We start from the raw sequence: 13,259 nt of genomic DNA on the forward strand, positions 1-13,259 counted from the left end.
GGTGAATAAAAAGTACTGTTGTGTATTCGCTAATATTTTCCTGACTTGACCCATTTTTAAGTGATCGGTCATTTCATATTTTATTCAATAATCCCCCTCAGACCATTTTAATTTTGTAGCAGTGCAAAAATGTCTCTTTATAGCCTTACAAAATTTTAATCAAACAGCTTTTGCTCAGAACTTAAGACATTTGTCCTTGGGGCTAAAATTAACCAAGAAAAAGATTTTTTTTTTAAAGTGAATTTAGAATATAACCAGTACTTTCAAAATGAGCTTAATCTGCCCTTCATCTTCATTCATAACCTTTGCTGCTTCTTAGTCTGCAATAGAATAAGCAGTAGTTGTGCAAAGGATATATTTACATTTCTGAGGTTCCAAAAAAAACAGATAAACCTCACAAAGTTGTGCTCTTTTGTGGTTTGCAATGTCATGCCCTGGTTGGAATGATTCACATAATGATCATACTCTAAATAGGAAACAAGTTTAAAGTTCAGTACATTTTCACCAGATGTCATATTTCTGCATTTTTTTCAGTTATTAAATATATTTTTTTCTACTCTGATGAGTGGGTATGTTTGGATACCAGCTTTCAAACACTACTTTCAGACAGGACCCCAGCAGTCAGACAGGACCCCCAGAAGATTTCCCTATCTGGCCAAGAGGTGCCTTGACATTCACAGAATTAGCAAAGGAACTTGCAAAATTAATTGCAGTATCAACATACTTGACAGCTATTAAAAATGCAGACACTGTAGCTTGTTGGAATCAACCAGACAACTGGATTGTGTACATCCAGTTGGAAAGTACTTCTGAGACATTTTAACTTTAAGCATTGATTTGATCATTTGGAAAGCTCTGGAAAGCAATATAACTAATATTTATTAGGGTATTATTTGAGTTATTCCTTACATCTCAACTTGGAGCCAATAATCTGATTGATTTCCAAATAGATTTCCAGAGTTTAGACAAGATATTTGACAATGAATATACACAGGGACATATTTCATAATGAGTCCTCCTGTTTTTCCACATCCCCACTTACGCTGTCTGCAGTTCTCTGATCATGCTTGGGATTCAATGCTGTTTTTACTTTGTGCATCCTCGCTTCACTCAGCGCACCTTTCCTTTCCCCATCTTCTAAACAATCTCAAAGGAAACCTGCTTTATTGAGATCTTTCTCACAATCCCCCTTCCCCCACCACAGACACATAACATCTTCCCGCCTCGTGATGACTTAATTCTATGGTTTCAGTTACTATATTAAACTGAAATTCATTTTTTTTTCCTGTGGGCCTATCACAGGGCTTGGCTTACAGTAAACACTCGGAAAATGTCTTTCGGGCCCTCAACACTGCTCTCACCAATAGACAATACAAGGGTCGGGGAAGTAGAGGATTTAGACGACTTCCTGCTCTGAGGGAATTTTTCAGCTCAAACTGGAAAAGTAGAACTAGACAAGAAACAAAGTGAAATGCTCAGGGGCATCACTTTGCTGAGCAGAGAACCCCGAAATATCTACATTTTAAATCAAATACTCCTATTTTTATCTTTTCAAGAGTACGTACATTATTATATACTGTTTTACATAATTTTATGAGCACTAAATAGAGAAGACGTAATTTCAGCTGATAACTGACATTTACACAGGAAAATACGAAGTGTTCAAGTCTGGGAAGTCTCTCAGGTTTACAATACCCTTTTTTCTAATAGCATTCTTGTCTATTTATAGTGACATATCCAGGTGCAAACTACAAAGAAATCTTACTGGCGACATGCGGGCCACCGCTGTCCTGCATTAAATCGGCTGCATATGGATTCATCCAGTTGTTTTTTCCGGTAACTGCCCGCGTATGTTGTTACACAAGAATCTGACCATCTTGTTTCATTCTGCCAAGATGCTCCAGCCTTGCGTCTGATCAGATCAAACTCTTGAGAAGTAAGAGGGCTAAAGGGCAGAAGAATTTCTGGAGTCAAGTAGAAGAAGTGTGACATAGCTATAGGCAGCCTGCTCTGAATGACAACTTTTCAAGCCCTCCACATAATGAAGCTTAACTGTCTTAAAGTTGCCAAGCAACAGATCACAAAATTCCACAAATACCACCACCTACCCTTCCAAATTTTAACCAGCAAATTTGTAAGTGATATAACTTTCTGGCCTTTGTTCTCAGCAATATACTGATACACATTATGTCAGGAAAGCAGGTGACAACTGCTTTTATAAATAAAACAGCGAATGCTAATGATGGTAGCTTAAGAGGTGGGAAAAGACATAAGAGCATAGCGCCAAGAGTTCACGTCCACTAAAGTCTGGCCTCCAAGGATCTGGAGGCAAACCTGAAGGGCTTGTGATGTCAACAATAGCAGGTGACTCAAACAGCTTCTCATATGTCACAGAGCAATGGTTCTCAAGCTGGCTGCCCGCAATCATTGATGGTAGGCTCAGGAGCTTTAAAATGAGCAGTAGCTCAGGCCTCACTCTCTCACTCCTATAGATTCTGATTTAAGTGGTCTGGAATGGGGCCCCTGCATTGGTCTTTTTTAAAAGCTCACTCCTGGAGAATTCTAAAGGGCATCTGGGGTTAAGAATTAAGGTCACTGAAATGTCAATGTGATCTTTTTTAGGTTGACAGGTCCTAGTATTCGATCTATTCACATGTTTTCCTCCATCCTTCATTAATAATTACTCTAAATCTGGTTAATATGCTTGCCTGTCCTTCTCCCCATTAACAAACAATCCGTTGGCAAACAGAAATAGATCTTTCAACATTCCTCCTTTCTTTAATCAACTCTTGAAGCAGTAGTTCTCAAGTCTTGTACTCATTCACTTAACCTGTGGAATTCTTTATAAATACAGAGATCATGCCTCACCTTGATTGGCAACTGAGTGGATTCATCATCAGCATTAAAAAAAAAAATCCCCATAGGTGATCGGATTAGCGCCGATGGGGCACAGCAGACATTTGGAGGACTGAGTCCCACCTTCACAGACTATAGGTTTGAGGAAAAGCCCAGAAATCAGCATATATATTTATATTGTTCCATGATTCTGATGCAATTGATCTCTGAATACTGGGAATACTGCTCCAGGAACTGAATTTAAAGTCTTCTAAAATGAGATGGACATATTATGGGGATGTGTCTCTGAGAATAAAATTATTTGCAAGTAATTGTAAGTATTTAAATCTAGGAGTTTCTTTCCTTAAAACTTTGAAATTTGAAACCTCAGCACCTTGCTCTAGAAAGATTAGGCAGATCTTTGCAGACCTACCTGCTTTTTCTCATGAAGTTGAAGGCTGCCTGGAGAAATCTAGACGTAATAAGAAGACGGAGATAAAAGAGTGAAGGAGGGGAATAAAAACTGGACTGCCCCACTCTTTTTGACCCACCCAGTGTCAGGTAGCAACTGCTTACATGCTTAAACCTTTAGCCATTCTAGCAAAAATGGTAGTTTCAAAGAAATCTCTGTCAGCTCCATATATTGTTTTGAGACAGGAAAATAGACAGGACTGTGAAAGGTTATTTGTAGAAAACATTTAAAATTTTTCCTTTTAGGCTGTGTAGGAGTCTATAAACAAATACATCCTAAGACAAGCTCTTTGAAAAATAGATTATGGTGTAAGTTACTTTATGATATTCCTGTCCTTTACATTATTTTTATTTCTTCTCTCCAAATCAATTAGGATACCATTTTAACAATTATAACCTCAAGAACCAAGATAGTAAAACTTAACAATTTCAATGAAAACATCTGATCTTGCGTTTAGATGGAATCATAGCATAGTTCATCAATCTATTAGAGGTTGAAGAAGTCTGTTAAAAATAAGGTGGACTTCAAATTAGAGAGTAAGTAGAACAGACTAACTGAATTGTCATACATATTTAATCTCTAAAACCCTAGAATTCTAAAGGACCTCACACTCATTCTTTATTCTCATTTTATCAGATGCTTCACTTACTTCTCTTGGACACCGGTATTCCGTGCTGATGTGTCTGATCTTACTTCCATGTTGAGAGCCTGCACTTAAAATTTCCTTTTGCAATTGAATTATGGCAAGTTATGTTGTTCAGTTATGTCAAATGTGAAGCAAAAACCTAATTAAGAGCACGTTGACAATGAACTCTGCATTGTGAGCACGATTTAGTGAAACTAGAAACTTCCTGAGTGACCTCACACACAACAAAACCAGCAGGGGGCGCGCATCTCACCTGGGGAGGGGGCATGCCAGGTTTCTGTCTAAACCTAAGTTGATTATTCTAATGAGGTGTTAATAGATATTTATTAAGAGTTTCACGGTTAAGTAAGTTTCTGACAAGTTGGGATACACATGTTTCTTTGCTGTAGGACTTAGAGACTATAACATTTCAATGGACATTGTGAATCTTTCAAAGGCGCCTAGATCAGGTGGCATTTCCTAAACATACTGGACTACAAAACTCCTTTTGTGGGGTGGGGAGCATCTCTGGGTACTGCTGTTCTATGGAACAGTCCAGGAAATGAAGAGACTAGTGGTCCCTATAGCTAAGACAGTGAATGGTCTGTAGTCTCTGGAACTTACTAGATCTTGACTAGATATCCAGCCTAAACCACTGACAGACTGGCAAGAGGGTGGGGTCAAGAAGTATTTTTTTAATTGAAATGTAACATCAAACAGTAAAGTACACAAATATATTTTACATGTGTACATCCATGTAACCACTACGAAGATGCATCACTTTTGTTCCTTTCCACTCAAAACAGCACACACACACACACACACACAGGTAACCACTGTTTGGATTTCTATCACTATAGACTAGATACGTCAAGCTGTATTTAGTGAAGACAGAAACTTACCGATGTTACTCCAAGATGATACCCAGAAGAAACCAAGTAACATAGAAGCCTGGAAAAGCAGAGTTCCCTTGAGAAAAAAAGATCCCATATGAAGCTGAAGCTTCCATCTCAGCAAGAATCTGTCTCCTTCCAGAAGGTGCCAAATCCTGATATTTGGATAAGTGTGGCCAACAGCTGAAGGAGCATACGTAATATGTTCTAGTTAATAACTTTGAGTCTGTCAGTTATAACAATATTAACTCTCAGTCCTTCATCTTGCAATAATTTCTCCATGCTTACCAGCTGTGTAATTTGGAAATTTTTAGTAACTTACTTATCAAAAACTGTGGTACACAGTCTGAAGGACACAGGAAACACAGAACCAACAGCAACAGCACTAGACAGAAATAAAAGGGTAAAGTGCAAAGGAACAGGAAAAGGAAATTGATAAAATTGGTGAGGAGAAACCTACCTAAAAGAGTCTTTTTTCTTTTCTTTCTTGACATTTATTTTTCGTTATGTTTACTATTTGAAAACTGAAATTAACTTCAAACAGTGTACAAACTTTGATCCCAATTTTGTTTAATAAAAAGTACATGTGTGTTTATGTATTTATAAGAAAAGACCTAGTGGGTTATATATAAAGTGTTAATACTTATTATAGCTGAGTAGAAGGATTACATGTGATTTTTATATTTTACACTCTTTATTTTTTAATCTTTTAACAATGAATATAAGTAATATAATCAGAGATGTTATTTTACAAAAGGTGTTATTTTACAAAAACTAAAACCAATGGAACACATCCATATATAACCGATCTCCCCAGTCTTGCAAAGAATCTCTTTTAGGTTTACAATTACTCTTCTCTTCTACTTCTCTAGAGTCTAGGCCTTAAACAAACAAACAAACAAGCAAACAAACAAACAACTCTAGGGCAAAGAGATAGGAGTCAAATATGATTCTTTAAAAACTCCCTCTTGTTTTGGATCCAATAATTAGGTAGGGAAAAAAAAGACATACAGTTCTTTCAAGGTGTGTGTGTGTGTGTGTGTGTGTGTGTGTAAAAAAGACAGACAGCTCTTTCAAGGGTGTGTGTGTGTGTGTGTGTGTGTTGGATGGGAAATAAGGAACAGGGAAACAGATAGCGGTAAAGATCAGTTATATAGTAGACTCCAAAGTGAGGAAACTTGACTTCATGGCAGCTATTTTCCAAGGAAACCTGTCTACTCATAGGTCCCCACAAGGAGGTAACCCACAAATTGTGTCACAGAAACAAACAAAAAAACAAAGACTCATAACAACTGAAACTAAAAACTGAGCCACAATAATCGGCAAGGCTTTCTGGATTTCACAGCTGTACCAGCACACAAGTATAGTGACAGCTGATTTCTTCAGTTCACCTAAGGAGTGAGGGGGAAGCAGACTCACAAGCTGAGTGGCCCCATCTTCCCTGCACTATAAAATTAGCCATCACGGTATAATTCTGCTTGTACAACACGCTTAGTCTTACACAGAACCCAATATTAGGATAATCAAAAGTCATTGAGAAGAATATCCTAAAAGGTACTTCAAAGTCCTATTCTTGCTTACATAACCTGAGTCTCACAGGAGAGTTTCATGTAAATAATAACAACAACAATAGAAGCAAATACTTATACGTTCTAGATACTTTCTAAACCCTATACATAAATTTATTTAACTCAAACAACCCTAGGAGGAAGATACTATTATCCCTGTTTTACAGATAAGGAAACTGACCCACAAAAAGTTTCCCCAACGTTCCACTGCTAGGAAGTGGTAGAACTGGAGCTGAAACCCAGGCAGTGTGAATGCCCAGTCTGGACTTTGTAGACTAAAACCTCCATCTTTAGCTTGCTTTACTCTCCTCATCTGTTGTCTTCACCTATCTCTGCCAATGCACCCCACCCCTGCCCCCCACCCTTTGTCTGGTCCCATACCAGCTGACTCTCCCCCCTAACTACCTGTATATTACTGAATTTCATATTCAGAGAGGCTTCTAATCGATGACCTAATAAATGTGCCCGGCAGAGAAAGAATTAGTCTTTATTTTTTTAAATAAACTACCTTGTGTTCCCCAAGCTGAGGTCCACAGACTTGTACATAAGGAAAGAGGTGCACAGCTTTCTGTTATACACATCATTTAATACTCTGAAGATTCTGAAATCAAGTTTAAGAACCATGCGTCAAATGTTGTCAATTAAATATTAACGTGCAAAACCTCACAACCCCAGAAATTTTCCAAGCTGAGAGATTTGAAGCAATGATCACCTATGCATTCCTAACTGGGATTCTAAAAAATTCTGTTAAAAAGAAATTAATCTTAGATTATAGTTTCTGAATGCTTGACGACAAACAATAGGTATATGAACTCCTCAGGGCTTTGAATCCCACCTGGAAGGCGGTGGCAGGGGTAGGGGGCAGGCCCAAAATAAAGGTGCTAAAACGATCAGTTACTACATGTATGTTGGTAAGTCCTCTTACTGTTTAATTGACAGACCCTTCAGTGGCTCCCAATTCAACAGAAAGTTTATTTCCTATGTTGTTGGCTTAGTCAAATATGAACCCCAGTTCTACTCCCTTTTCTGTTACTAAATCTTGTCCACAAGTTTAGACACGCACAGGAGGAAAGTGCACAAGACCTGGGAAGAGACTTCCCTAGAACGACCACAGTTAATGCTCTACCCTCCTCCTTTGGATGCTAAATCTGCTTGGTGGCACATTAAAATGTACAGAGGTATTCACATGCTTGTTTCTGCATTTCCAGGTTATACCGAGGAATGCTACATGAGAGACACAACAGCCTTTTGTCCTACAGAAATGTGGGTATCCTGACAAATGCAGTTTTAGGGTACTCTAGAGAACTGGATTAATTCAATATATTCCTGCCCTTTGATTTGCCATTCTTTGTTACGGATTGTTCGATATGTGGCTTTGTCTCTGTGGCTATGTATAAGCTTTGCTCAGAATTTATTCATTCATCCATTCATTCCATAAATATTTATTGTGCATCTATTCTGGGTCACTGAACAAAACATCATTTATTATTTTGTGCTGTACTGGTCTGCTCCCTACAAATACATGCTACTCCTGTGGCATTTTTCCTGACACCCTAGTTAAGATTCGTGCACTAATCAAGAGCTATTTCAGTAGGGGACTGTGTTAAAAGATAGCATAAACAGAATACAAACTTAATTGGGCACACTTTCTAAATACTGCAAAGTAGGTACACCATGTATGATGAAGTACCTTTTGTTGTTATCTCGATCTCAAACCTCTGCTATAGTTTCTCAAAAAATGATTAAGGCTAAATTATTTTGAGCTAAAAATTCATATTGCAAATACTATATGATAGAGCTCGATGCTAGCGAAGCTTAATACACACTATAAAAAGCTGAATAAACCAGAGTGGGTTTTGTAAGGGTAGCACACTTTTTATGTGCTCCATCCATTCCCCACTCTCTGGTGGGTAGACGTTACCTTCTCCAGGCATAAAAGTCTGGAGTGGCCAGACATTTCATGATGACTTTTCTGCTGCTCATGGCCAATTGCTTTAGAATGTCTCTGTAATTTCCTGAATCACTCTTACTGGAACTCAGCCTCCCAGACTTGTAAAATGTAGGTCCTTTGGGATAGTCAATGCGCAATACTGAATTGTGGCGTATCAACAGAAGCAGGGTACCTTGTCAAGAGAAACACAAGGAATCTCTTGTGTTCCTTTTGTTTTATGCGTTTTCAAGGGACTGAGGGAAGCTGAAATTGGGAGGTCGAAATATATAGTCTTATTTGGGGTGGGGAAGAGAGTAAAAAAAAATCTTTGTAGAATTTCCCTCGTTTAGTTAGGCTCAGGGGGTTGACAACTGTATGTTTCCCAGGGCTGCTATAACAATGTACCACAAACTGGGTGACTTCCAACAACAGGAATGTATTGTCTCCCAGTTCTGGAGGCCAGAAGTCTGAACTCAGGTGTTGGCCGGGACACGCTCCCTGTGAATCGTGTGGGAGAACCCTTCCTCACATTTTCCTAGACTCCGGTGGCTTCCTGGCAATCCTGGCCATGCTTTGGCTTGCAGCTGCGCCCCTCCAGTCACCCCTTCATCATCACACAGCGCTCTCCCTGTGCCTTTGTCTTAAGGACATCAGTCATACTGGACTGGGGCCCTCCAACTCCAACATGACTTCATCTTAGCTCACCACATTGCAAATCGCAACAACCTTATTTCCAAATAAGATCACAGTCTGAGATACTGGCGATTAGAAATGTCAACGTACCTTCTCAGGTGAACCTAATCCAAACCATAGCAATGACGATGATGCAGGATGAATACTATCTGGGCAATGAAATGTTCTGTGATTCACTGAGTGAAATGGTCTCTGTATCCTCTATTATTCCAAGAGCCCCAGTGACTGGAACTAGTGGGAAGGAAGTTTCTGGACCTGGCAACATCACTGGTTTTATCAAGAGGTGGTATGATTTCTCAAATTCTTATCCTAAATAAAGATAGCAGATCTCTGGTCAACAATGACATTTCTAGAATTAAATAGACTGATATCCTTCAAAGGAAGAGCAGGAATAAGTAAAATATGGCCAACAAGAAATACATTTTTCTTAAGAGCTCATTTCTAATCCATGTAACAGAGAGATCCCTGAGTAAACAGATAGGAATGGTAGGTTTCAGTGACAGTAATACTGGCAGCTTAAGCAAATCATTTCATCCCTCTGAAGCTCATTTATCGACCTAATAATTTGTTCAGTGGTGGAAGTATACATCGCTGTTTGCACCACGCACAAATCTGAAGAAACAGTGCCTTACAAACTTGCTGAATAAAAAGAAATCATATTATAATTTATTCACCCCTTGAAACATAGATTGACGTGGGCAACTGATTCTGGGCAATCCACCCATAGATTTCTGTCAGTGACCTCTATTGCCTCCAAAAGATAAAACAGGCCAATCAGGAACTTCAAACTGGGAACCAAGAAACTATGAAGTGTTTAAGTGGGAACTACAGCTGTAAAAATGAGACAAGAATTAGAGCTTAGAAGGCCCCTCGTGTCTATAAATATCTCACTTCTGTGTTTTGGTGGTATATTCCAATAATTAGTTAATAATTAATCTTTTTCATGAAGCTCACATCTTTTAATGTATCAATAACATTTATTTATTTATCTCTCTCCTTATTCCATAACAAATTAAAGCATCTGCAGCAGACATCTGTTTTGTCTGTCTGGCATCCTACTTTATTCTGTGACTAACGACCCACTTATTTTAGAGAACTGGTCTTCCCCCAACTCCACGTGTTTTCAGTCAATCATATTACTCCACACGACCGGCCATGGACCTATGACCTTTCCAGCAGGCCAATCTGTGCTTCTCCGAGATTTTCAAAATTGGATCTATGAGGAAAGGGGAAGTCCTTCCCCTGGACCGACACGCTGGTGGTTGCCACATCTCCAGCGATGTGGAGGAAGCTGGAAAATGAAGTCAGTACACAGGAAGAGATGACATATGGTGAATCTTAGCCATCATTTATTTGTGTCCCCAAAGCTAGTTGCACTCCTACGCTTCACCCTCTATGACAAAATGAGCCAATCAATTCCTCTTTTTTTGCCCAAGCTAGAGGGTTTCTGTTATTTCTAGCCAAGAGTCCTGGCTAATATAGACGCTAATATTAAGTTCTGTTTGGGTTTGGTTTTTAATGTCTAAAATATTATCTTCAAACATAAGCAGAAAAGTCTCCTGGAAAAAAATAACTTGAGGCATCATTCTCCAAAAGAGCAAAATCCAAGATAGTATTTTACAGAAGAAAGGCCCTAAAGAAAAAACACTAAGCAGGCACCTACCGACTGGACTATGTACAAATCCTTTATCCATTCAATACCAGAGCATCTATAAATGAAGATACTGTCACTGAACTATCTTATGGAAAGTATGAAATGAAGATCATAAAGTGCTTTGAGCAACTTGGAAAATAGTGTTTTTTAAATCTAATGTATAAATGCATCATATTTAGGAATTTGGATACATTTCTTAATATTCCTATTGTTCAATTTCTTTCTGTACAATGGGCATTCTACTACCTCTCTTGAGGGGTTGTTGACAGAATTAGCAATCATGTATGTGTGAAGCTGAGAGTTCATGACTCAACCTAAGGTTGATCTGACAGAAAAAGAGGTAACCCTGCATCTTTTGCAGGAGTCAACATTTGAAAAGGGGGCTTTCGTGGGGTGGGGGGTTTTCTGCAGAGGCTGTATGCTTACGTCCTGGAGGAAGAGGCAGGAGGGCTAAGCATGATGAGAGATGGTATCGTATCGGGTCCTACCCCAGCCCAGTGGACTAGCCCCTACGAGGAGAGAAGTGCTGTACACTGGGAACAGCACTATTTCAAAAGGAGTGCAGAACTTCTCCTATAGGAACAGCAGCAGCTAAAACAGTGCGGGCCCAACAGAAGTCGGGCAGCACAGGAGGGTGAGTCTGTTTGTGAATCAGTGGGGAACCCTTGGGACTTCCAAAAATACTTGGGGAGAGGATTTTTCAGGAGACTGAGATCCTGCACGATGTGATGGAACCCTAAGTCAGAAAAATTTGGGTGTAAAAGCTAGTGTGATTTTATTCATTGGAAGAGAGTGTTGATCCTTGAAATAGTTGGGTTCTACATGTAATAAGATTTGGCACATACATATTTGTGTGCTAAATTGCTTTACTGTCAACCTAAGGTGGCTCTCCACAGAATTCTCATCTTAAGATTGGCCAGGTGGATATTACAGAACTTTGCAGATGAAGTCATAATTCTTCTGTGTTAGTTAAAAGCAACATTAGCTGAAATTAAGCATTTAGAGTGCTGAGAGTAGAATAGTTTACTGACTCACATGTGCCCTCACCTCATTCCCTCAAACTGAGGTCTCTAAGCAAAATAAATTACTCCAAGACTACCTTTATGCATCCAATTTTCAGGTAAAGATGAACACAATTTAACTCTTGTTAGTGGCATCTACATTTTACAGAACAAAGTTATTTTTTTTTCTGAAAAAAAGGCATTCAATATTTTATAACTGCTTTTGTGCCATTCTAAAATTTTGTTATGAAACATACCACTAATGACAAAAAAGTGAACTTATATAAACTTCATGGGGCAGGACTTATCACCAAGATTTACGTCACATGGGTTAAGGCGGTTCATAAATTTACTAACCAACTAACCAAAATTCTATAGTGGAAGCAAAGAAAAACAAACAAGCTAAAATCTCTTTCTGATTCTTCTTTCTAAAGGAAAATTTCAACTTGTTCATCATTTCTGAGTCTTACCTGAATAACAATGCTAACAGTGAGTACTGGTGACAGAACCAGTCTAGCACTCGACAGGAATTAACAGTGGTGCCCCCAGATACGCCCCTTAGGTGATGAGAATTCGACTTAATGAGGAATTTATACATAAAGTCTGACTTAGGAAGCATTTGTGTATATGACGCCCCACATGGATTATTCCACCATCTGCACTAATCTATAGAGTTGCTTTTCTTCTCGAAGTCCTGGTAGTTGACTAGTTTTCAGCAGTAGCGTCGTGATTTCTATGATGGCCATCGACTGGGTGAGTGCAATATTAGAATCGTTTTCATTGATTTTATTTTCCTGTTTGTTTTTCCTGCATTAAAGTTGAATTACATGAAGACTGAGTAACATATGTATGCTGTTCATTATCTTTTGTCTTCAGTGCATGCTGGGTAATAGCTACAAGAGCTTCAGGAAAGAGTTAAATAGCCACATGATTGAGTGATTATGATGGCAAAATTCCTTGCTAGGTTGTATTGTGATTGCTAATGTTAACTGTAGCTGTAACTGTACAATTGTAGTCACTTAAATGAAATCTGATATTGTTCTAGCAAAGCGTCTGTCAATTTTGGAGTTCAGTTTGAAACATAACACGTTTTTACCTTCCTACAGAAATTAATGGTATAATTATCCTTTTGACAATTATTGAGTGCTAAGCATTTTACATACAATGTCTCATTGAATTATCCCAATAACTTTATAAAGTAGCTATTCTTACCCTCATTTTACAGACAAGCAAACTGGTGCACAGAGGAGAAATAACTTGCCCCAAATCATATGCTTGTTAGTGACAGCTGAGATTTGACTCTATGTGTAAGTCAAAACCAATGCTTTTGACCAAGTCAGGCGTCTAGCCTGATAAGATCACAGATGGGGGGGGGGGGTTGGCATTTTTGAGCTTCACAAAAGGGAGTATGGATTTAAAAAAAAAAAAAGGCCATGAATATTTTACTAACATTACGCAACTTCCAGTATAGCGAATAACAGAAATAAAGGTGAACAGTATCTTAGAAATTGGTCTCTATATCATAGCCAATGATGCAACAACATAAGGACAAGGCACAGTTTCTAATGCTTTTTACAACTATAACATT

General features: G+C 38.6%; 1 protein-coding gene across 1 annotated transcript in view; it reads right to left on the reverse strand.

Annotated features, from left to right (window-relative positions):
* Window positions 1–4,034, reverse strand: part of LG07H4orf51 (linkage group 07 C4orf51 homolog) — a 41,375-nt gene extending 37,341 nt beyond the window's left edge. Inside the window, exons 1-3 of the mRNA XM_019730745.2 lie at window positions 3,957–4,034; window positions 3,269–3,307; window positions 1,766–1,945 (exon numbers count right to left, since the gene is read on the reverse strand). Coding sequence (XP_019586304.2) covers window positions 1,766–1,945; window positions 3,269–3,307; window positions 3,957–4,006 — 269 coding nt within the window. The 5' untranslated portion in view covers window positions 4,007–4,034. The remainder of the gene's footprint in view (window positions 1–1,765; window positions 1,946–3,268; window positions 3,308–3,956) is intronic.
* Window positions 4,035–13,259: the final 9,225 nt, after the last annotated feature.

The sequence above is a fragment of the Rhinolophus sinicus genome, linkage group LG07 (assembly GCF_036562045.2).
Source record: "Rhinolophus sinicus isolate RSC01 linkage group LG07, ASM3656204v1, whole genome shotgun sequence".
Lineage (NCBI taxonomy): Eukaryota > Metazoa > Chordata > Mammalia > Chiroptera > Rhinolophidae > Rhinolophus > Rhinolophus sinicus.